The sequence below is a fragment of the Euleptes europaea genome, chromosome 15 (assembly GCF_029931775.1).
Source record: "Euleptes europaea isolate rEulEur1 chromosome 15, rEulEur1.hap1, whole genome shotgun sequence".
Classification (NCBI taxonomy): Eukaryota; Metazoa; Chordata; class Lepidosauria; order Squamata; family Sphaerodactylidae; genus Euleptes; species Euleptes europaea.
Genome location: NC_079326.1, coordinates 40727357 through 40748571, shown reverse-complemented (window position 1 = coordinate 40748571; position 21215 = coordinate 40727357). Strand labels below are relative to the sequence as shown.

The following is a 21215-nucleotide window of genomic DNA, read 5'->3' as shown; positions in this document are numbered from 1 at the left end:
AACATATGGTTGTATTTGACTGAATTTCTTTTCTACTTTACCTTTTTTTTTTGCCATTCTTAAAGAACTGCCCAGACATACTTGCTAGCACTTAGATCATGATTTCATTTTGTCCTGTCGTAACACTAATTTATGCTTGCAAAACTATAGTAAGTAAGCCCAGCTTCTCAGCACAGCCTGTAGTTTGAATTTTTGGAAAGTTACATATGTGGTGATGTTCCTCAACAGGCTTCACTGCTGTAGAAGAGAATTTGAGACTTAGACCATGCCTGTTCCTCCTCCGCCTGCTCCTCCGCCTCCCCCGACGCTGGCTGTGGTAAGTTCTAACTTTTAATTTTAAAACTTCCATTAAAAAAATCTACTTGGGCATGAAATAGTTGGTTTGTTTGATTTGTCCCATGAAAATAAAATACATTTTAGGTGGTTGCATGGTACATATGCATTGGCATTTGGGTAGAAAAGATAATTACTTTTTTCTTCTTCCAGAGTTTTGAGTAGAGGAGATGGGAGTCCATGGATAATCCATGTAAAGGGGTTCCATGCTAATTAAATGCCACCCTCATTTATCCTGCTTGCAGGGAGGTCTCCCACTGATTGCTGCTATTATCCACTGCTTTTCTGAGTGGTGGCAGGATAAGAATTTTTTTAAACCCACCACCTGCCCCTCTGCTGGTATGCCATTTCAATGTATAACCTGGAAGTGACAAATGGGTAGCTCTAGCAATTGCTGGAAACTCTTATGGTTTTACCATAGAATTCCAGCAATTCCTAGAGCAATTGCAATCGCTCTAGCAATTATTCCAACAATTCACAGTTGCTGGAAACCCTATAGCTTTACCCTGGACTTCCGAGAATTTGTTTATTTATTTATTTATTTATTTATTTATTATGTTCGATTTCTAACCCTCCCTCCTCAGCCAAGGCCAAGCTCAATGCAAGTAACTTTGAAATCAACCTATAGACCAGGGGAGTCGAACTCAATTGTTACGAGGGCCGGCTATGACATAAATGTCACTTGCTCTGGCTAAGCCATGCCTCGCCAGGCCAGATTGAGAGTGGGTGGGGGGTGGCTGCCTCGGCTGGCTCGTGGGCAGGATAAGAGCTCTCAGGGAGCTGGAGCTGGCCTGTGGGCCTTATGTTTGACACCCCTGATATATACCATAATACATCTAAAAAAATGTTTTAAATGCCTAGAGCTGTCTATTGTCACTTCTGGGTTGTACCCAGGAGTGATGTAATAGCATCAGCAACATTGCCGCCATCACATGCACCCCCATGTCCCTGACCCCTAACCCTCCCGCTGGTTACCAGGCTGAGCCAAAAATGGAGAGGAAGAGAATATGATTGTACGTTGGTTTGATACTCCTTAAAGGTAGAGAAAAGCGGGGTATAAAAACCTACCCAAAAAACCCTCTGTGCAGAACCAAAGATGGCTCTTCAAAAAAAGAAAATTAAATCTTGCTGTCAAGCTATATTAGAGGCTTGATGTGAAGAGAATGGCAGGCAAATATTTTTATGGGATTAAACGGCTTCTTAAGAGATGCTTTACATACAAGGAAATAACAGAAGTATATAGTTGCCAGGTGTTAACCAGAGTTGTGCCTGGGCACTGAAACAAGCGCACAAGGTGCTGTGGTGTATTTTGCATGTTTTGAGCCCTTGTGTATGCCACTTCCCTAAAACAAAACAAAACAACACTCAACAACCAGTGTTTGGGCTATGGAAACTTTTATGAACATGTCAGTTAACTAGTACTGTTACATTGCCTACTTTCAGTTATGCAAATAGGCTTTTTAAATACTAGCTGTTTGTTGATCTCTTGCTGTCCATTTTGACGAAGTTTAGTTCCAGTTTTGATGAAGTTTGCCGGCTGCCTCTACTACCCTGTCCTTCAGATTGGGGGGTTAATGGAGGACCTTAAACTCAGCTGGCGCTACCTGGGATAGCATAACATCAGCAGGTTCATTCAGCCAGGTTTTGCTCAAGCCGTCGAGGTCTGCAGGCTTCCCTATAGAAGATTCTGAATAACAGATCTAGGATAGCACGTTACAGAAATCTAAGTGGAGCTGTTAGGAGGAACCTCTCCACTTACATCCTTCCAAATCAGACTGATACTAGGTAGGTGATCAGCTAGATCTGAGTCCAGTCGAACCTTAGAGAACAAGATTCTCTTTGGGAGCTCTGGCTCTCGAAAGCTCATACCGCAAAAATCTTGTTGGTATCGAAGGTGCTGCTGGACTTAAATGTAGCTGTTCTGATGCAGGTCAGATGAGAAGCATTGCATTTCCTGGTCTGTCTCCCCAGGTCAGCCCCCTCCCACCACCACCGTACGTTCCTCCACCTCAACATGAGCAAGGGTTGTTATTCACAGTGGGTAGCCGTGTTAGTCTGTTTGCAGTAGTCAAAAAGGGCAAGAGTCCAGTAGCACCTTAAAGACTAACAAAAATATTTTCTGGTAGGGTATGAGCTTTCGTGAGCCACAGCTCACTTCTTCAGATATCTGAAGAAGTGAGCTGTGGCTCACGAAAGCTCATACCCTACCAGAAAATATTTTTGTTAGTCTTTAAGGTGCTACTGGACTCTTGCCCTTTTTGACTAAGGGTTGTTATGATTGTGGTATATTCTTAGAGTGCTTGAGCAGAACTGGGGAGACTGGCATTCCAGGCCCCACTCAACAATAAAGCTTGCTGTGATCTTTGGACAATTGATCTGTCTCTCTAACCTACCTCACAGGGTGGCTGTGAAGATAAAAGGTGGAAAGGGAAACTGTATGTGCTGCCCTGAGCTTTTTGGAGGAAGGATGGGATATAAATATTTTTTTTAATGGAAAAGTGTTTGGGGGGGGACTAGAACAGAAATCTCCTAAATTATTGTGCTTGAGAGGGGGAAAATATGCTTACTTAGTGGAATCTTGAACAAGCATGAGTCAGTTTTTGAACATCTGGGAAAATTTAAGCTGCTTCATGTTTTCTTTTTTTTCTGTTAAACATATAATTGAACTACAAACTTTAAAAAAAAAAAGGGCAATCCACGGCAGGCTTTAAATGTGGACCGCAGGATGCTGTGAAATTAGAACGGCTGTGTATTGTTCGAAGTAGCAAAACAAAATTCTTCAAGTGGTTTTGATAAAAAATGTTGTCACTGACAATTTTATTCCCGTACAAATATATCTCGGATATCCTGTTTTTGGATAGTGGAAAGATAAGAAGAGAAGTTTTTATGTGAATTTTTCTGAAATAGCAGGCAGTTCAGAGGCAAGAGTTTGGTAACCCTTGTTTCTCACCATTCCCAGAAGGTGTTAATTTCTGTTTCCAGGATGTATGTCTACCCTGCCCATCAGTGACAGTTCAAGCCATTTTGCCACCTGAAGTGGGAGCCCTAATTACCACTGCTGCAACCCTCATGATCCTCTGCTGCTGTTGCTCTTCTTCCCAATTCTTCCTAATGTCTAGACAGAAGCTCTTTTGATTTAATTTCAACCCGTTGGTTCTGGTCCGACCTTCTGGGGAAACAGAAAACAACTCGGCACCATCCTCTATATGACAGCCCTTCAAGTACTTGAAGATGGTTATCATATCACCTCTCACTCTTCTCCTCTTCAGGCTAAACATACCCAGCTCCATCAGTGTTTCCTCATAGGAGTTGGTCTCCAGACCCCTCACCATCTTTGTTCCCCAACTCTGTTGTCTCCAAGGCTGTTCTGTTCTGTATCTTTCAACTTCCTTTTTGGCATGTTTAGCTGAGAGGCTAGGCCTGCTCTGTATCTGGCATGCAGGAACATCCTCCATGATCTTTTTTGGTCAAGCCCAGCAGCCATTCCCCTATATTTCTAGCTATATCCATGACGTACAACTATTAGAATCTGTAATGGCTGGTGAGGGCATTGGGAAATATGTAGGAAAGAAAGATCTGGTTTCTCCACAACCAGATCAAGGGCTGTCATATAGAGGAGGGTGCCGAGTTGTTTTCTGTTGTCCCAGAAGGTGAGACCAGAACCAACGGGTTGAGATTAAATCAAAAGAGTTTCCGTCTAGATATTAGGAAGAATTTTCTAACAGTTAGAGCGGTTCCTCAGTGGAACAGGCTTCCTTGGGAGGTGGTAAGCTCTCCTTCCCTGGAGGTTTTTAAGAAGAGGTTAGATGGCCATCTGTCAGCAATGCTGATTCTATGACCATAAGCAGACGATGAGAGGGAGGGCATCTTGGCCATCTTCTGGGCATGGTGTAGGGGTCACTGGGGGTGTGAGGGGGAGGTAGTTGTGAATTTCCTGCATTGTGCAGGGGGTTAGACTAGATGACCCGGGTGGTCCCTTCCAACTCTATGATTCTATTTTAGTTAACAATAATTGCACATGACATGACTATCCTTTAAAAAGGGTCTTAAGGCCACAATCCAGGAAGCTCCTTGAGGCATGTAAAACAAGTGGTAGCTTACTAAGCAATGATTTTGTCCATGGCAGCCAGAAGGAGGGACCATATGTTTGGAAATCAGCTTGCCATGCAAGGTGGGAGGTAGTTCAGGAAAGAGAATATCAAAAATTTCTCTGAGTTCATGATACAAAATCATCTTGTTCTACAGTTTGCAGCCTAAGATAGGTGGTGAATGTCAAATACATAAAATGTCAGGAATTGTGAAAAAGAGCTACCAAAAATCTTGTGCTCCCTGAAATTGTGGTATACGCTGGGTAAGGCTATAACTTCTTTTGATGCACAATGTTGTGATGATTTTTGTGAGTTTTGAAGTAACTATGCTCCCTCCAAGGCGCAAGAGAGAGCCCTCAAAACAGTAGGTATGATGGCACGTTATCTGTTGTAATGAAAGGAGAAGTGCATTCATGTAGAAATCCACACGGAACATTTATTGGCTTGCTCAGCTCTCCATGCGGGGAGGGGGGCAATTGCAGCTAACCTTGTTGCTAATAGGTAACAGGAGGACCAATTCCTATGTCATCATTTAAAAGTATTTCGAGATTTAAGTGCTTCTATTCAGGTTGTACCTAATCTTTTAGTTTTGTTATTTTGCAGGCCAATACAGAGAAGCCTGCTTTAAACAGGTCAGAGCAAGCAGGGAGAAATGCTCTTCTGTCAGATATTAACAAAGGAAAAAAGCTCAAAAAGGCTGTTACCAATGATAGAAGTGCCCCAGTTATTGAGAGTAAGTATACATGAATATTGCTTAATGGGCTAGAAACACAGAAGAATCCCTACGTTACTAACTGGGAAGCTTTGACGTTGGGAGTGTTGTCTGTAGTGTTCTGCATCCACATGTGCAAAGACTGCAATACTGCCTGTTTATTTTAAGTCAGGCCACTTTATTTGAAGTCTATTTAAGTCAAATTTTAAGTTGATCTTTTGTATGGGGATAGTCATATACATGCATACATATCGTCCTTTATTGGCCTAAAATCACTATACATACAGTAGCATGTAAAAATATAAATATTTGAGATATAACCTTACAAAATGGTTAAAAGACACTTGCATAAGATAGTGTTGTGAGTTAATATATCCATCTATTTAACTGATTTGCGGCGTTCTATAGCAATCTTTAAAAATTGTGCTACAGTCTCCAGAACATGGAGCGAACAATTATTCAATAGAAAGGAAGCATTACAGGAATCGAAAGCATTCAGTCTACATGTCTGCAAAGGGCTTAGTAGTTCATTACGAATTTCTGAATAGAAACTACAATAAAACAAAACATGGACAACTGTTTCAACACAATTACTGCCACAGGGACAAAGTCTTTCTGATTGGGTGACTTTGCTAAATCTTCCATCGAGTAACTCAGATGGCATAACATTAAACCTAGCTAGGGAGATGGCTCTGCGATAGGATGGATATATGGGGACAGTCATAACTTAATTGCAAGTGTGTATGAGCAACCTACAAGTTGTATTCCATTATAGGTTAACACTCACTGTCTTCCTCCCTCTCTTCCGTGACTGTAGAGCCTAAAGGAGGAGGAGGAGGAGGTGGTGGTGGAAGCAGCAGTGGCTTTAGTAGCAGTGGTGGCGGCAGCAGCTGCGGCAGCGGCAGTAGCTATGGTGGAGGGGGACCACCTGGCTTAGGAGGCCTGTTCCAGTCAGGGATGCCAAAGCTGAGGCCTACGTCAAACAGGGATAATGGTAAGGAGAGTGTGATCAAGATATATTCTGTGAGGTGTGGAACGTTCTACTCGGCGACCAACAAGGAAGATAAGAAGGATAGAAAATGTGCCACCCCCCTCATGCAAATCAGTCATTGTTTGCTAGTGGCAGGGCTATAGATTACTCCTTGGTTCTGTGAACATGCTGGGAAATGTGTTCCCTTATAATATCTGAAGGGGAATGCCTCTCTGTGTACTGCCAATGATATTTAACAATTTTCCGTTATTTGAGGTTGATAGACAGAGACGGGTTGAGTCATTTGATAATGGAAAGAAGGCACTCACCCTTGCTGAAATTGTTTTTAATAACAAATCAGAGACGATAAAGACTGCAACATTTATGTATATATTGGCTGCCTATTTTAAAGGATAAGGGGAATATACTAAATATTACATATTTTGGCTATTGTTCTTTAGCGCGGTCCTGCTTAAGGCCTAATGGTCATTCGAGCAGGATCATTAAAGAAAGGCCATTTATGCGTGGGAGGTTTTGCCTTGGATTTGCTGCTTTCTAGATGCGCATTTTCCCCATCCGAGTTCTCAAAACTCTGCATGGGGGCTTACTTTTGAGTTTTGAGAATTTGGATGGGAAAAAATGTGCATCTACAGAGCAGGAAATCCCAGGCAAAACCTCCCATGCATAAATGGCCAAAGATATTTGACAATGTTGCACCAGGAACTTCTAGCTGCCACCAAGTGGGTCCCACATTAAGCCTGCTAGCCGTGAAGCCCGTGGCCTATTTCCCTGCTCGCCATCATTAGTACCTTAGTTTCAGATGGCAGCCATGTTAGTCTGCAGTAGAACACCTGGATTCAAGCCTGGTAGCCCATTAAAGACGAACAAGATTCAGAGTATAAGCCAGAAGTGTCAAACGTAAAGCCCGCGGGCCGAATCTGGCCCACGAGCCAGCCAAGCCAGCCAACCCCCCCCCCACTCTAAATCTGGGCTGGCGAGGCATGGCCCGGTCCGACCAAGTGACATTTATGTCATATCTGGCCCTCGTAACATTTGAGTTTGACACCCCTGGTATATGCTTTCAAGAAAGCTTTGACTGGCGAAATTTTATACCTCGAAAATCGGTTGGTCTCTATGGTACTACTGGACTCCAGTCTAGCCATTCGTACTTTACAATCTCCTGTCTCTCACATTTATTTGGAGGAAAGCGCCTCAGTTGCATTAGTCAGGAAGCGACATGTGGCATCACTTCTCAATTTACTTATTTAAAATATTTATATCCCGCTTTCCCCCCCAGTCAGCAGGACTCAAACTGGCTTACATCAAATAATAATAAAAAAAAGCTAACTCACATCAACATGAATACTTATAGAAGGAAGCAAATCACAGTTTCCGCTCGGGTTCATTGGGAAAGCTCTGCTTTACATAGCCTGCAAAGCCTGTGCCGGTATCCTCAGGTGAGCACAATTGACAAATAACCAGTAATTCAGCGTTTGTGCCCTTCCTGTGTGGGATTCAGGAATACCAACACTGAGCTCTGTTTTACTTTGAAGGTGTTATCTTCTCTAATCTCTCTCTCCCTTCTACGGAGGGGGAAGGGAAGAGGATCACCCTGTATTCCTTGGAGGAGGAGCAGGATCCCAATGTAGTTGGCAGATGGCCATTTTGAGATGCATTGTGCTTAAATGCTGCATCCTGTCCCCCCTCCCCTCTTTCTTCCACCAGCTCTCATTTTGCTGTCTTTAGTATCACTGTAATTGTAGCCTATTTTTCATAGTGCTTGGTGGGTGCTAAGAATGTCCCACATGATCTTAAAAAATGATCCAACCAATGGTCAAAGGCCCCCCTACAATGCTGAGCGCCAAACTACACATTACTTATTTAGTTACTTCATTTATACCCCAATTTTCTCCCAAATGGAGACACGAAGTGGCTTATATGGTTCACCGTCCCTCTGTTTTATCCTCACAACAACCCTGCATGGTAGCTTAGGGTGCGTGCATAATTGGGCCAGGGTACTCAGTGAGCTTCCATGGCCCAGCAGGGATTTCAGCCTGGGTCTCCCAGATCCTACCAAAATACTGATATTATTTATTATGCAGGGTACACTAAACTAAAAACACTGGGCCTTAAATACACAGGCGTATCAATTAAAAGAATATATAAAAATAGTTGCTAACTTTCAAACATAGTTGATGATACAAAATCAATGTAAATGACCAATAAATAACCCAAACACGTTTCAGCCTAAGCGGCCTTCTTCAGTGGTCAATTCTCTGTGTTAAGTGCCTTCAAGTCGCTTCCGACTCACGGCGACCCTATGAATCAAAGTCCTCCAAAACGTCCTATCTTTGACAGCCTTGCTCAGATCTTGCAAACTGAGGGCTGTGGCTTCCTTTATTGAGTCAATCCATCTCTTGTTGGGTCTCTTATTGAGTCAATCCATCTCTTTTCCTGCTGCCCTCAACTTTTCTTAGCCTGACTGTCTTTTCCAGTGACTCTTGTCTTCTCATAATGTGACCAAAGTACGACAGCCTCACTTTAGTAATTTTAGCTTCTAGGGTCAGTTCAGGCTTGATTTGATCTATAACCCACTATTTTTTTTTTGGCAGTCCACAGTATCTGTAACACTCTTCTCCAACACCACATTTCAAAGGAGTCTACTTTCTTCCTATCAGCTTTCTTCATTGTCCAGCTTTCACACCCATACATAGTAATAGGGAATACGATGGCATGAATTAACTTAATCTTGGTGGCCAGTGACTTCAATTATACATTCACATATTTTAGAAACATATCCAGAAATACAAATGAAGGTATGCTGTAAAGTAATAACCTTCTATATTGTGTGGCCATTTATACTTGTTGTTGTAAAACATGGAATTTTCACCATTTAAATTGGCACACACAGCGGTCCTATAATATATTTCCAATGTTGTATGGATGTGTATATCAGCAGGGATTTTAACCCGGGTCTCCCAGATCCTAGCCCTGTGCTCTAACACTATACAATGCTGTTGAGCTGAATAGTCTGATAGCAATCCATACCACCAGTGAACACTAGTGTGATAGAAATCCATACCACCACAGCACAATCCCACAATGTTATGTTCTTTAACAAGCCAGATCTGCAGTCCCTGACTCACTTTCTCTGCACCCGTACAGCCACTGCTGTTTAAAATAGAAGTCTGATTTGGCTCAGGACTGCAGCATGGGGGAGGAGGGCTTCTTATCCGCCCCCTACCCTGCACAGCTTTCCTGAGACAAAATGGCCCTGGGGTGGTCATTTGCCCTGTTTTGGAGTTGGTGTGTTAAAAATGTTGGCCCTGAGCAGGGATCTGAACCAGGTTTCACTGGTAGAAATCCCCCCCCCCAAAAAAAAGATTGCTACTCCATTCCATATTGGTCTTGTATGGGTAAGAAAACATGTGCAAATACCCACAGTGAGTATTGTTAGATGTTAGTGGGAACTTGTGTTCTTTACGTTCAACATTTTTTTTTTTTGCCGAATATGTCCATCCAAAGCACTGGTGTACCTGTTGAGCTGCAATATGCATTCGGACCCATTTGTTTATAGGCCATAGAATAATCCAAACAGTCTAACAGCGCAATCCTAAATAGAGCTATACCCCTCTAAGTCCATTGAGATCAAGAAAGGCGTAACTGCTTAAGATTTCTCTGTAATTCTGAGCAGATCGGGGCCTTCATGGTGTAGTGGTTAAGAGCAGTGGTTTGGAGCGGTGGAGTCGGAGAACCGGGTTTGATTCCCCACTCCTCCACATGAGCAGCGGAGGCTAATCTGGTGAACTGGATTTGTTTCCCCACTCCTACACACGAAGCCAGCTGGGAGACCTTGGGCTAGTCACACTCTCTCAGCTTCACCTACCTCACAGGGTGTCTGTTGTGGGGAGGGGAAGGGAAGGTGATTGTAAGCCAGTTTGAGTCTCCCTTAAGTGGTAGAGAAAGTTGGCATATAAAAACCAACTCTTCTTCTTCCTGACTGGTGATATCTACTATAAGAACTTAAATTTAGCAGTGGGGTTAAAACATACGAGGTGATCTTTCAGTCTGTGTTGATGAAACAAAGTCTTTCGGAGCTGGTATTATCTGTTGTGTCACAGGCTATTTATGGATCCCCTCTTAATCTCATAGCATTTAACATGCCACAGCTTCTCTGAGAGACTCTTTCTGTAGAAAGGCTAATGATAGACACCACATCCTCCCTGCTGTGGAAACCCTACCTGTTTTTGCAGCAGGTTAATGAGTATATAATAGTGTATAAAGTTGTGTGATGGAAAAAAAATAGCAAAAAAACTAGCATGGTAGAAAATGGAGCATTCATTATGTGCATGAACTGAAAAATCCTAGCTGATCACCCTTTTGTGAGTTTTTTAAAGGGATCTCCATACCCCAGTCCTTCTTTAGGTGCTTACATTGACACAAAGAAGAAGAAGAGGAGTTGTTTTTTATATGCCAACTTTCTCTACAACTTAGGGAAGAATCCAACCGGCTTCCAATCACCTTCCCTTCCCCTCCCCACAACAGACACCCTGTGAGGTAGGTGGGGCTGAGAGAGTGTGACTAGCCCAAGGTCACCCAGCTGGTTTCGTGTGTAGGAGTGGGGAAACCAATCCAGATTAGCCTCTGCCGCTCATGTGGAGAAGTGGGGAATCAAACCCGGTTCTCCAGATTAGAGTCCACCGCTCTTAACCACTACACAACGCTGTACAAAGGTTTGTGCAGTTTGGTAACCATCAATAATAGTTCCCAGGTCATTACAAATTGCCCTTTCAATGCCAATTCCCCCCCCCCCTCTGTGTGATGAACCCTCTTTGCATTTTCAGACTCTCCAGGAGGCAGAGCTCCAGTTTTCCCACCGGGAGGAAGAGCAACATCAGCAAAGCCCTTTTCACCCTCGGGTGGCGTAGGGAGATTTCCAGGGCCTTCTTTTGGGCAAAGAACTGCAACGCCGGAACCGCAGAGAAACCGGATGCCGCCCCCAAGACCTGATGCCGGTTCCAAGCCCGACACGGGCGCCCCTCCTGTGCCAAATACACCGAGACCGGTCCCATCGAGTCTTTCAAATCTGTACAACAGAGGACCGCCCCCTGTGCCAGCGACAGCCAGGCAAGCCAGCTTAGGGCTTACGCCGCCGCCTTTCCCAGGAAACAGAAACGTAGGGTTCGGTGGAAGCATTCGCCAGTCGCCACCAGGTAGTTCTCCCTTTTCAAACCGGCCTCCTCTTCCTCCAGCACCGAGCAGGGCAGCAGAAGACAAGCCACCTCCACCGCCTCCTCCGGCGACCAACAGGCCACCTCTCAACAGAGAACCTTCCCTGCCACCTCCGCCACCTCAGAACAGCAAGCCTCCGGTACCTTCCACCCCTCGGCCATCTTTCGCCTCGCAGCCTCCTCCTCCCCCACCTCCCAGTAGGCCAGGTCCACCTCTGGTTCCGCCGACAGCCGCTGGAAATGACGAAATGCCACGACTTCCTCAGAGGAATCTGTCACTGTCATCTCCTTCGCCACCAAGCTTGCCTGGTCCTAGTCGTTCTGGACCTCTTCCGCCCCCACCAAATGAGAGACCGCCACCTCCTGTAAGAGACCCGCCCAGTAGATCAGGTAAGGCTTCATGCATTCAATCGTCCAGTAAAAAAAAAAAAACCAAACATTGAAGAAGAAGAAGAGTTGGTTTTTACATGCCAACTTTCTCTACCACCTAAGGAAGAATCAAGCCAGCTTATAATCACCTTCCCTTCCCCTCCCCACCACAGACACCCTGTGAGGTAGGTGGGGCTGAGAGAGCTCTAAGACAACTGTGACTAGCCCAAGGTCACCCAGCTGTCTTCATGTGTAGAAGTGGGGAAACCAACCCAGTTCACCAGATTAGTTCCTCCGCTCATGTGAAGGAGTGGGGAATCAAACCCGGTTCTCCAGATTAGAGTCCACCGCTTCAAACCACCACTCTTAACCACTATACCACACTGGCTCTCTAAGTGAACTGATGTGGTGATATAATATAAGAGTTTGAAGACTTGGCCTCACTTCATACCTTTAAAAGTCCCTTGTGTTCGGTGGCATTGTTGCTGTTTAGGGGAAGGAACATAAACTGGAGCATCTACACTGCTGTCTTGGGTCCTATAAGTCTGGTCTATGTGATTTTATGTACATGCAGGCACATACTTGCCATGTGGTCACGGAAACTTCATGGCTACAGTGAGAGGGTCACTTCCCATGTTGGATTTTAAAGTCTATAAACTGGGGTTTGATGTCACATATATCTCATGAGGCACACCTATGTAATGGTCAGGGTGCTAAGTAATGTATGTGACAAGTGATAAGTAAATGGGGCATTTTCCCCTGGTTGATCCTGGGGAGCCAGCGTGGTGTAGTGGTTAAGAGCAGTGGGTTGGAGTGATGGACTCTGATCTGGAGAACCGGGTTTGATTCCCCACTCCTCCACTTGAGCAGCGGAGGCTAATCTGGTGAACTGGATTTGTTTCCCCCTCCTTCACATGAAGCCAGCTGGGTGACCTTGGGCTAGTCGCACTCTCTCAGCCCCACCTGCCTCACAGGGTGTCTGCTGTGGAGGGAGGAGAAGGGAAGGCGATTGTATGCCGGTTTGAGTCTCCTTTTTCTTCTAAATCTTCAACTCATCTGTTTTGGTTGTTCTTAGTATATTTACTTTCACTTCTTGCAGTAAAGTCCTTCTCCTCCCCACACACACACTTCCTGTCTGCTGATAGCGAGGCTGTTGTTGGGGCAAAGTAATTTTGAACAAATACAGTCAGGCACCCATTGACCTTTTGAGTGGTTGATACTGCCTGGACTTTGAAGTAGGCAGCTGGAAACGGGCTTTCTCTCCTCCCTCCCCACACCCTCCAGTTCCATCAACACCCCTAACCATCTTTCATCACCTTTAGCACACCTAGAAGCCAGCTGGAGAAGCTGTGTGGGGTAGGGTGAATGACCAAAAGACATTCTTACACCTTACAAAGTCCTTGTGTTTGTAGTGAGACAACATGAGGACTTTGCGTCAGGTGTGCCCCCCTCAACTCATGAATGCCATTTTCTTCTCCAAGTGTGGTGCGTGGATCGAAGCAGCTTCATTCTCCCCCCCTTCCCACCACACTCTTTCTGCTTCCTCAAACCTCCCCATGGAGCCACAGTTGCCGTTCGCTACGTTTGCTACGCAAATTGCTGCATGTAAATTTGGCAATAGAGCCCAATGCAGGTTTGAGGAAACAAAAATATCACGGGAGAAAAGGCGGAAGATCTAACAGAGCACTGTGATTGTGAAGAACACATGAAATTGCCTGATACTGAACCAGACCCTTGGTCCATCAAAGTCAGTATTGTCTACTCAGACCGGCAGCGGCTCTCCAGGGTCTCAGGCTGAGGTCTTTCACGTCACCTACTCGCCTAGTCCCTTTAACTGGAGATGCCGGGGGTTGAACCTAGGACCTTCTGCAGGCCAAGCAGATGCTCTACCACTGAGCCACAAGGGCACGAGTGGATCTGGGAGGCACAAAAATCCCATGGATGATTGGTGCAAAATCCTCATGTCCTCCCCCAAGAAACATGAGGACTTTGTAATGTGTAGATTGGCGAGAGAAAGGAGAGAAGAAAGTAGCAGGAGGGAAGGCAGGAGTGTGAAAGGGGACAAAGGAAAGAGTCAAAAGGAGGGAGCGTGTATGGAGTTCAGAAGGATAAACAGAAGAAGATGAAATGGATAAAGGAGGAGTCAGGAAAGAACAGCAGCAACAGAGTGCCAGGAAACACATCAGCGGGCACCACGTTAGGGGGTTACTGGTCTTATGGATCGATTTAGCTTCAGCATCAAGCATGGTACGGCTTTCCTTTGTTGCCTCGACCCCCAGATGCCGTTCCATCACTAAGAACCCATTGGCAATGAAGGTGTGAGGTAGCATTATGGGTGCTCCTTTTATTAACTCAGTGGAAACTGTTATCAAGTAAGGTTCCACTTCTGGAAATTCAAGTAGTAGTTGTTTTTAAGTGCTCAGTGGAGTATTTTGCCTTAGATCACCCTACCTCAACGAATCCATACTGCAGTAATAACTTTGCGGAGGGATCATTCACAGAGTACCAGCTAAAGAGAATCCGGATAGAGAGATCCAGTGTATCTAACTTTCCCGAGACTGCCAGACCCAGGGAGAGCCCCATACACCAAGGTGCTTCCCAAAAGTTGGAGAGTCCTTGACCAAATCTGCTAGCCCCTCTGCAGAGGGCAAGGGCGTTAAAAAAGCTTTTTTTGTCGCTTCGTTGGGTCCCCTCCACTTCTCGTAACAATTATCCACGCAGAGAAACAGAAAATACCTTCTCTTGGTGAGCCTCACTAGACAGACATTTTTAGTTTTTGTTGATAGATAAGAGCCCCGTGGCGCAGAGTGTTAAGCTGCAGTACTGCAGTCCAAACTCTGCTCACGACCTGAGTTCGATTCCAACGGAAGTCGGTTTCAGGTAGCCGGCTCAAGGTTGACTCAGCCTTTTATCCTTCCGAGGTTGGTCAAATGAGTACCCAGCTTGCTGGGGGTAAAGGGAAGATGACTGGGGAAGGCAGTGGCAAACCATCCCGCAAACAAAGTCTGCCTAGGAAACGTCGGGATGTGATGTCACCCCATGGGTCAGGAATGACCCGGTGCTTGCACAGGGGACCTTTACCTTTAGTAGCAATGTAGGTAGAACTCTGATTTGAGCCACATTGGAAAGGAAGAAGGAATAATCTTTCCCTTCTCCCTCCACTTGTTTCCCAACCTCAGATATCTCTCCAGAACTGTTAGCTGGCCTTGGAAGATATGCAAGTTTCTGTTTGTTGCCTGCAGCTACCCCCAGAGGGGCAAATAGCTGCTCTGGAGGAAGATTAAAAGTTGGGAAACAAGCGGGGTTATCCCGCTCCTCTGTGCTATGGCCCTGATCCAAATAACAAATATGTATACCCTGCAGTTGCTGTTTTACCAATAAAAGCTGGTTAGGGGATCCATTCACAGATCTAGTTGTAAGTGGCTCCAGCTTAATTTTTCTCCATATATATATAAAAAAAACCCTGTTGTTTGTTTTGTGCTCAAAAGCAGAGAGAGAGAGAGTGAGCAGCAAGGCCCAGCGTTGAAAATAAAAATGGCGCTTTGTGCTAAAATGTAATTTTCTGCTCTTCTTGCCTCTTCATGCTTCAGGACCCCTCCTTCCTCCCCCACCGCCAATCAACAGAAATGGTAGCACTTCACGGGCATTGCCAGCTACTCCGCAGTTACCTTCCCGAGGGGCGTTTGATAAACTCCGAAGTGGGCCGGTGCCGCCACCCCCTCCCGACAGGCCTGGGTGCGGAGGTCCCCCTCCCCCTCCGCCTCCCCCTCCATTGTCCGCTCTCCGAAACGGGTTCCAAGACTCTTCCTGTGACGGTGAGTGGCGGTTACTCTGAAAACGAGAAGAACAAATGGAGACAGTCAACTTTCCTGGGACATCCACTTCCTGAAAATAAACGGCACAGGAATCTGAGTCCAGTAACACCTCAGAGACCAACAAGATTTTCAAGGTATAAGCTTTTGAGAGTCAAATCTCCCTTTGTCAGGTATGGTATCTGACGAATACGGTATCTGACAAAGGGAGCCTTGGTTTGTAAGGTGCTACTGGACTCGAATCTAGCTGTTCTACTGATGACCAACATGGCTACCCTTTGAGACTACACAGGAACCTTGGAATGAATGTTGTGAGGTGTTATTATGCCCTGTTGGTGCAACAATCTCAACGTTCTCTAAATTGTGTTTCATAGTCCTTGCTCGTGAATTCTCTAGAACTTGTTTACAGCATTGAGCAAGTTCCTAAAATGTGTCGAGAGTATGAATGTTCCAGGACTGTAGTAACAGATACTACTGGGCTTGTGCGTTAATACTTATTCTGGCAGGGTAAAAGCGAGACAGGACTTGCTAGCGGGGGTGAGACTTTCCCGTTGCAGGGTGTGGAAAAGAGGGGGAAAGCTTTGTGTGTTCCTTCTACCAACACTGGCACTACAGGAACCACTGACCTCTGGATCATGTCCAATTCCAATCACACCCAGTATTTCCAACCTTTTTCATAGTTTTGGATCCATGAAAAGGCTCATATTAGGTTTGTTTTTTTAGCTTTTCCAAGGGTAGGGGAATGGGTTTAGGACGGGCATGGAAGAAATGCAAGAGTAATTTCAGTTGGACATGTTATAACAATAAGAAAAAATACAATTAGATGCTGACTAATTGCATTGTGTTTCCCAAGGGAACCATTTAAGAGCAACACCTGTTCTGACTGGGAGGGGCCACTGACAGAGGAAACTCTGTAGAATAATTTAAAAATATAACTAAAAGTTGGTTTACAAGCTGCAGAGTGTAGTGTTTCAGGGGAATTCTTCTGGGATCAATGTGGTGTGACATCTGTAACGGGAAGTTGCAGAGAGCTTTTTAAAAAGCTTCTTGTTTCTATCCAGATGAGTGGGAGAGCCGGTTTTCCTTCCATCCTCTGTCTGACCTGCCACCTCCAGAACCATATGTGCCCATGAACAAGAACTACCCCAGTAAACTGGCAAGGAATGACAACAGAAGTAAGTCCTTATGTTAAAAAGACATTCGGTGCTGATGTCTTGGGTGATTGCAGAGAGAGAAACTATATTAAGTGCGAGGAACACATCATAGAAAGGCTGGATAAATGCTACATATTGTTGGGTAATGCAGAAACCGAAATGGTAGTGTAGACCATGGAGGGGAGGATCCCTGGGGCCTGCTGCGGGGTGATCTTTATGTGATTATGGGTCTCTTGCCACTGCTGGCTATATAGTTATGTCATCCCAGAAACCCCCTTCCATTGGATAATAATAATAATAATTTATTAATACGGTCACTGACCAGCAAAAACAAACAAGCAAACAACAACAACCACAATAGATAACATACCCTTGACTGAAGAATGGTACACTCCTGCTATCTGGGATGGTCGTCCTCTTCCACCAAGCGCGCAGCTTCGGGAGGGACGCACATGGAGCTGTGAGGGAGGTAGGGGACACCCACCTAGCCAGCCAGGTCAGCCGAATCAACCCTGGCAATCAACAGGGTGACAGATGTCGCAGCCAGATCTCCCTCACATCCCAATAGATAATATGAAAACCACAACAACAGCTACTACTGCTACTTCCATTGGTAAATAAACAGCTTGAGGACTACAGCAACTGGCAGCCAAAGTGGTTGTGTCTGAAATGGTATCCAAAAAAATCCATTAGCAACTAGTACCCAAAACGGTTTAGAAAGGCTGCATCAGCACCTCCTCAAAACAGTGGTTTGGATGTACCCTTATATCCTGGTCTTTACGTGCAGCTCAGTGAGGTGGCAGAATTCAGGTGTAGCGGGGTGAAGGGCATTGTGCCACCACAGGAAATGCCTGTCTCTGCTTGCCACCCGCCTCACCTCTGAAGGCAGGGGATGCAGAGAGCAGGGCTTAAGCGGCAGATCTCAATTGGCAGGCTGGATGGCATGGAAGGAGACGGTCCTTCAGTTACCCAGGCCCCAATTGTTTGGGGCCTTGAAGGTAAGAACCAGCACTTTGAATTCTGCAGAATATCTATTTTGTTTAAACCTTTTCTAATTCAAATTAGATAGGGGCACATTGGATTTTTAAGACTTGAAACCAGGATGGCAGCTCTCTTATTGCCATTCGTATATTTTCTCCCCACTAGGTCTAAAAACAAACAAACAAACAAAACATGTTTTGCAATGCTTCCAAAGCCATCAAAAGCTATTTGGCAAACACTAATAGTGGTGTGATGGGCCCCGTGGCGCAGAGTGGTAAGCTGCAGTACTGCAGTCAAAAGCTCTGCTCAAGACCTGAGTTCAATCCCAACAGAAGTCGGTTTCAGGTAGCCGGCTCAAGGTTGACTCAGCCTTCCATCCTTCTGAGGTCGGTAAAATGAGTACCCAGCTTGCTGGGAGTAAAGAGAAGATGACTGGGGAAGGCACATGCCTAGTAAACGTCAGGATGTGACATCATCCCATGGGTCAGTAATGACCCAGTGCTTGCACAGGGTCCTTACCTTTACCTTTACCTAATAGTGATGCGGGGGGGGGGGGGGGAGGAGGAATGGATGGACCGGCAACACTACTATGCTCAAGTCTTCATAAACTGGCTGTGTGGCCCGAAGCAGAGTTATTCCCCTCTGCCATGGATGGTTGCTGGGTGATCTTGGGCCAGTTACATTCTCTCAGCCTAACCTACTTCACGTGGTTGTTCTTGTGTGGATAATATGGAGGAGGAGAGAACCATGTTGTTACCAACTAGAGAAAAGCAAGGTATAAATACCTAAATGAAAAATAGAAGCATTTTAAAATGAGTTCTTTTACCCGACATTGTAAATGGCTAGCTTAGGCATATGTAGGGTTGCCAGGTCCCTCTTTGCCACTGGTGGGAGGTTTTTGGGGCGGAGCCTGAGGAGGGTGGGGTTTGGGGAGGGACTTCAATGCCATCGAATCCAATTGCCAAAGCAGCCATTTTCTCCAGGTGAACTGATCTCTGTCGACTGGAGATCGGTTGTAATAGCAGGAGATCTCCAGCTAGTACCTGGAGGTTTAGAAAAACAGTACAGGAAACTGTATATACACAAAGTGCAAATATTTATAAGCTACTGAGGTGAAACATAGACCATATACGTGACATATATACATCACAATTATATACAATATGTACAGTTCACACAAAAAATGTAGAGAAATTTCCAAAGGTCTCAACTGAGTACCACAAATATATAGAAGAAGTTCCAAAGGTCTCAGCTGAGTACCAAATGAATGCTAATATTGTAATCCTTGTGTAAAGTTCATATAGAGCCACAATCATCGATGGATACGGCCGTTTCAGATCCACAGCAGTGGAAATCTTTCTTCAGTCCTTCTAAAAATTAATATATTACCATCAGTATATAAATATATAAAGATTATGACTATTAAAAAATGAGTCAATACAATATACTTACAATACAAAAGTGCTGTTACATATTCATCATTCCTTCCCACACAGGGTAAGTATGAGCAATCAGACGTCAGTAAAGTACATCACATAGTGCAGCTAGTAAACTAGAACAGAGTCTTAATCAGATACATAGGAAAACCCAGGTGTTGCTGATGATACATCCCCGAAGTGGGTTAGAATTCTTTAAAGTGACAATGTATATTTTAGCAGCATCAGCTTTACCCTATAGAATGTAAGAAATCTCCAGGCCCCACCTGGAGCTTTGCAACCTTAGAACTGGCCATCCTAGTATAATACCATATAGTCCACCATTTAAGGGTAAAGAGTAATGCTTCAGGTCACAAACTGGCAACCCCAATAATGCAATTTGTGGTGGGTAGTTGGTTGGAATTCTTAAAGTGACAGTGTATATTTTAGCAGCATTTTAACATTGGCTTTACCCTATAGAAAGCAAGAAAAATCATTATCCAGGTTTAATCCATTTGGAGACATCGTGTTCAAAAGGTGAATGAAGAAAGCCTCCTTCTGCCTTAACAATCTTTCGTTGTCACCTATATTGAAACGTTTCCTCTGCAGTCGCCAGATTACAAAGTAGCGAAGCTCATTTTCATTATGGTGCATCTCGAGAAAATGTTCTACAACCGGGGCAGATACTATCTTGGCCCGTATCCTGGATTTATGCTCCAATATGCGCATTTTAATTGGTCTAATTGATGAGCCTATGTAAAATTTGCCACACGGGCAGCGCAAACAGTAAACACAGAAACGCGTGTCACAGTTGGTACAGGACTGCAATTTGAATACAAAATCACTATCAGTTCTCCTGAATTCTTTGACTTCAAGACATAGATCACATGCCATGCATTTATGGCACTTATAGTGTCCCACAATAGATTTGCCTGAAACATCCCTGTATATATCTGAATGCACTATCTTATCTTTGATAAACTGCGTTTTGCGGAAGCCTATACGGGGCGGAGCCCCGCATCCTGGAATCTCCCTCAAAAGGTGCCAATGTTTTTTCACGATGCTTGCAATATGTCCAGATAAGTGGGTGTATTGAAAAGCAAAAGTAATTGGCTGTACTTCGTTCCTGATTCTTGGTTCCCTATACAATAAATCTTGCCTATCTACTCTATTAATCCTGGATTGGGCATTGTTAATAACTTTAGGAGGGTAACCCCCACTATGTGATGTACTTTACTGACGTCTGATTGCTCATACTTACCCTGTGTGGGAAGGAATGATGAATATGTAACAGCACTTTTGTATTGTAAGTATATTGTATTGACTCATTTTTTAATAGTCATAATCTTTATATATTTATATACTGATGGTAATATATTAATTTTTAGAAGGACTGAAGAAAGATTTCCACTGCTGTGGATCTGAAACAGCCGTATCCATCGATGATTGTGGCTCTATATGAACTTTACACAAGGATTACAATATTAGCATTCATTTGGTACTCAGCTGAGACCTTTGGAACTTCTTCTATATATTTGTGGTACTAAGTTGAGACCTTTGGAAATTTCTCTACATTTTTTGTGTGAACTGTACATATTGTATATAATTGTGTTGTATATATGTCACGTATATGGTCTATGTTTCACCTCAGTAGCTTATAAATATTTGCACTTTGTGTATATACAGTTTCCTGTACTGTTTTTCTAAACCTTTTGGTACGAGTACAGAGGTGCCGTTTTTCTCCCCAGTACCTGGAGGTTGGCAATCCAAGGCATATGCCTCAATGTGGAAAGTGGTGTGACATCAGCACAATGATAAAATTAATGTGATTTTAATTTCCTTTTCCTTTAGGTGGATCCAGCCGCCGAGAAAGAGGTGCCCCTCCTCTTCCACCTATTCCAAGGTGAAGCAGGACCTCCAGGGTTCTCCTACATCTCTTGAACCCCTCCTCGCTTTCAGCATTTTATCAGAATACTGCCTCTCCAACAGCGTTTTTCTTCCCTCTGGAGAGAAGTCCCTACCGCATTTTAAAATGGCAGAAACCAGGTCCAAGCTTATTCCCTTTTAATTCCCGCTCAGTGTAAATGAGACTGAAAGTGCTTGCTTCAGATTTCCACGTTAGTTTATCAACAATAGATTCACAGACTGTG

At 44.4% G+C, this 21215-nt stretch overlaps 1 protein-coding gene across 2 annotated transcripts; it reads left to right on the top strand.

Moving 5' to 3' along the window:
* The first annotated feature begins 226 nt into the window (after positions 1 to 226).
* Positions 227 to 20985, top strand: WIPF1 (WAS/WASL interacting protein family member 1). Of its 2 annotated transcripts, XM_056861508.1 has the most exons (7): positions 227 to 316; positions 5025 to 5154; positions 5951 to 6127; positions 10948 to 11724; positions 15294 to 15518; positions 16577 to 16690; positions 20917 to 20985. In XM_056861508.1, the coding sequence occupies exons 1-7, from the start codon at positions 266 to 268 to the stop codon at positions 20970 to 20972; spliced, it is 1530 nt and encodes a 509-aa protein (XP_056717486.1). In that variant the 5' UTR covers positions 227 to 265; the 3' UTR covers positions 20973 to 20985. The 2 variants fall into 2 exon arrangements, with proteins under 2 accessions (XP_056717486.1, XP_056717487.1); XM_056861509.1 differs by lacking the exon at positions 5951 to 6127 and having other exon boundaries at positions 5025 to 5152; positions 11147 to 11724.
* Positions 20986 to 21215: the final 230 nt, after the last annotated feature.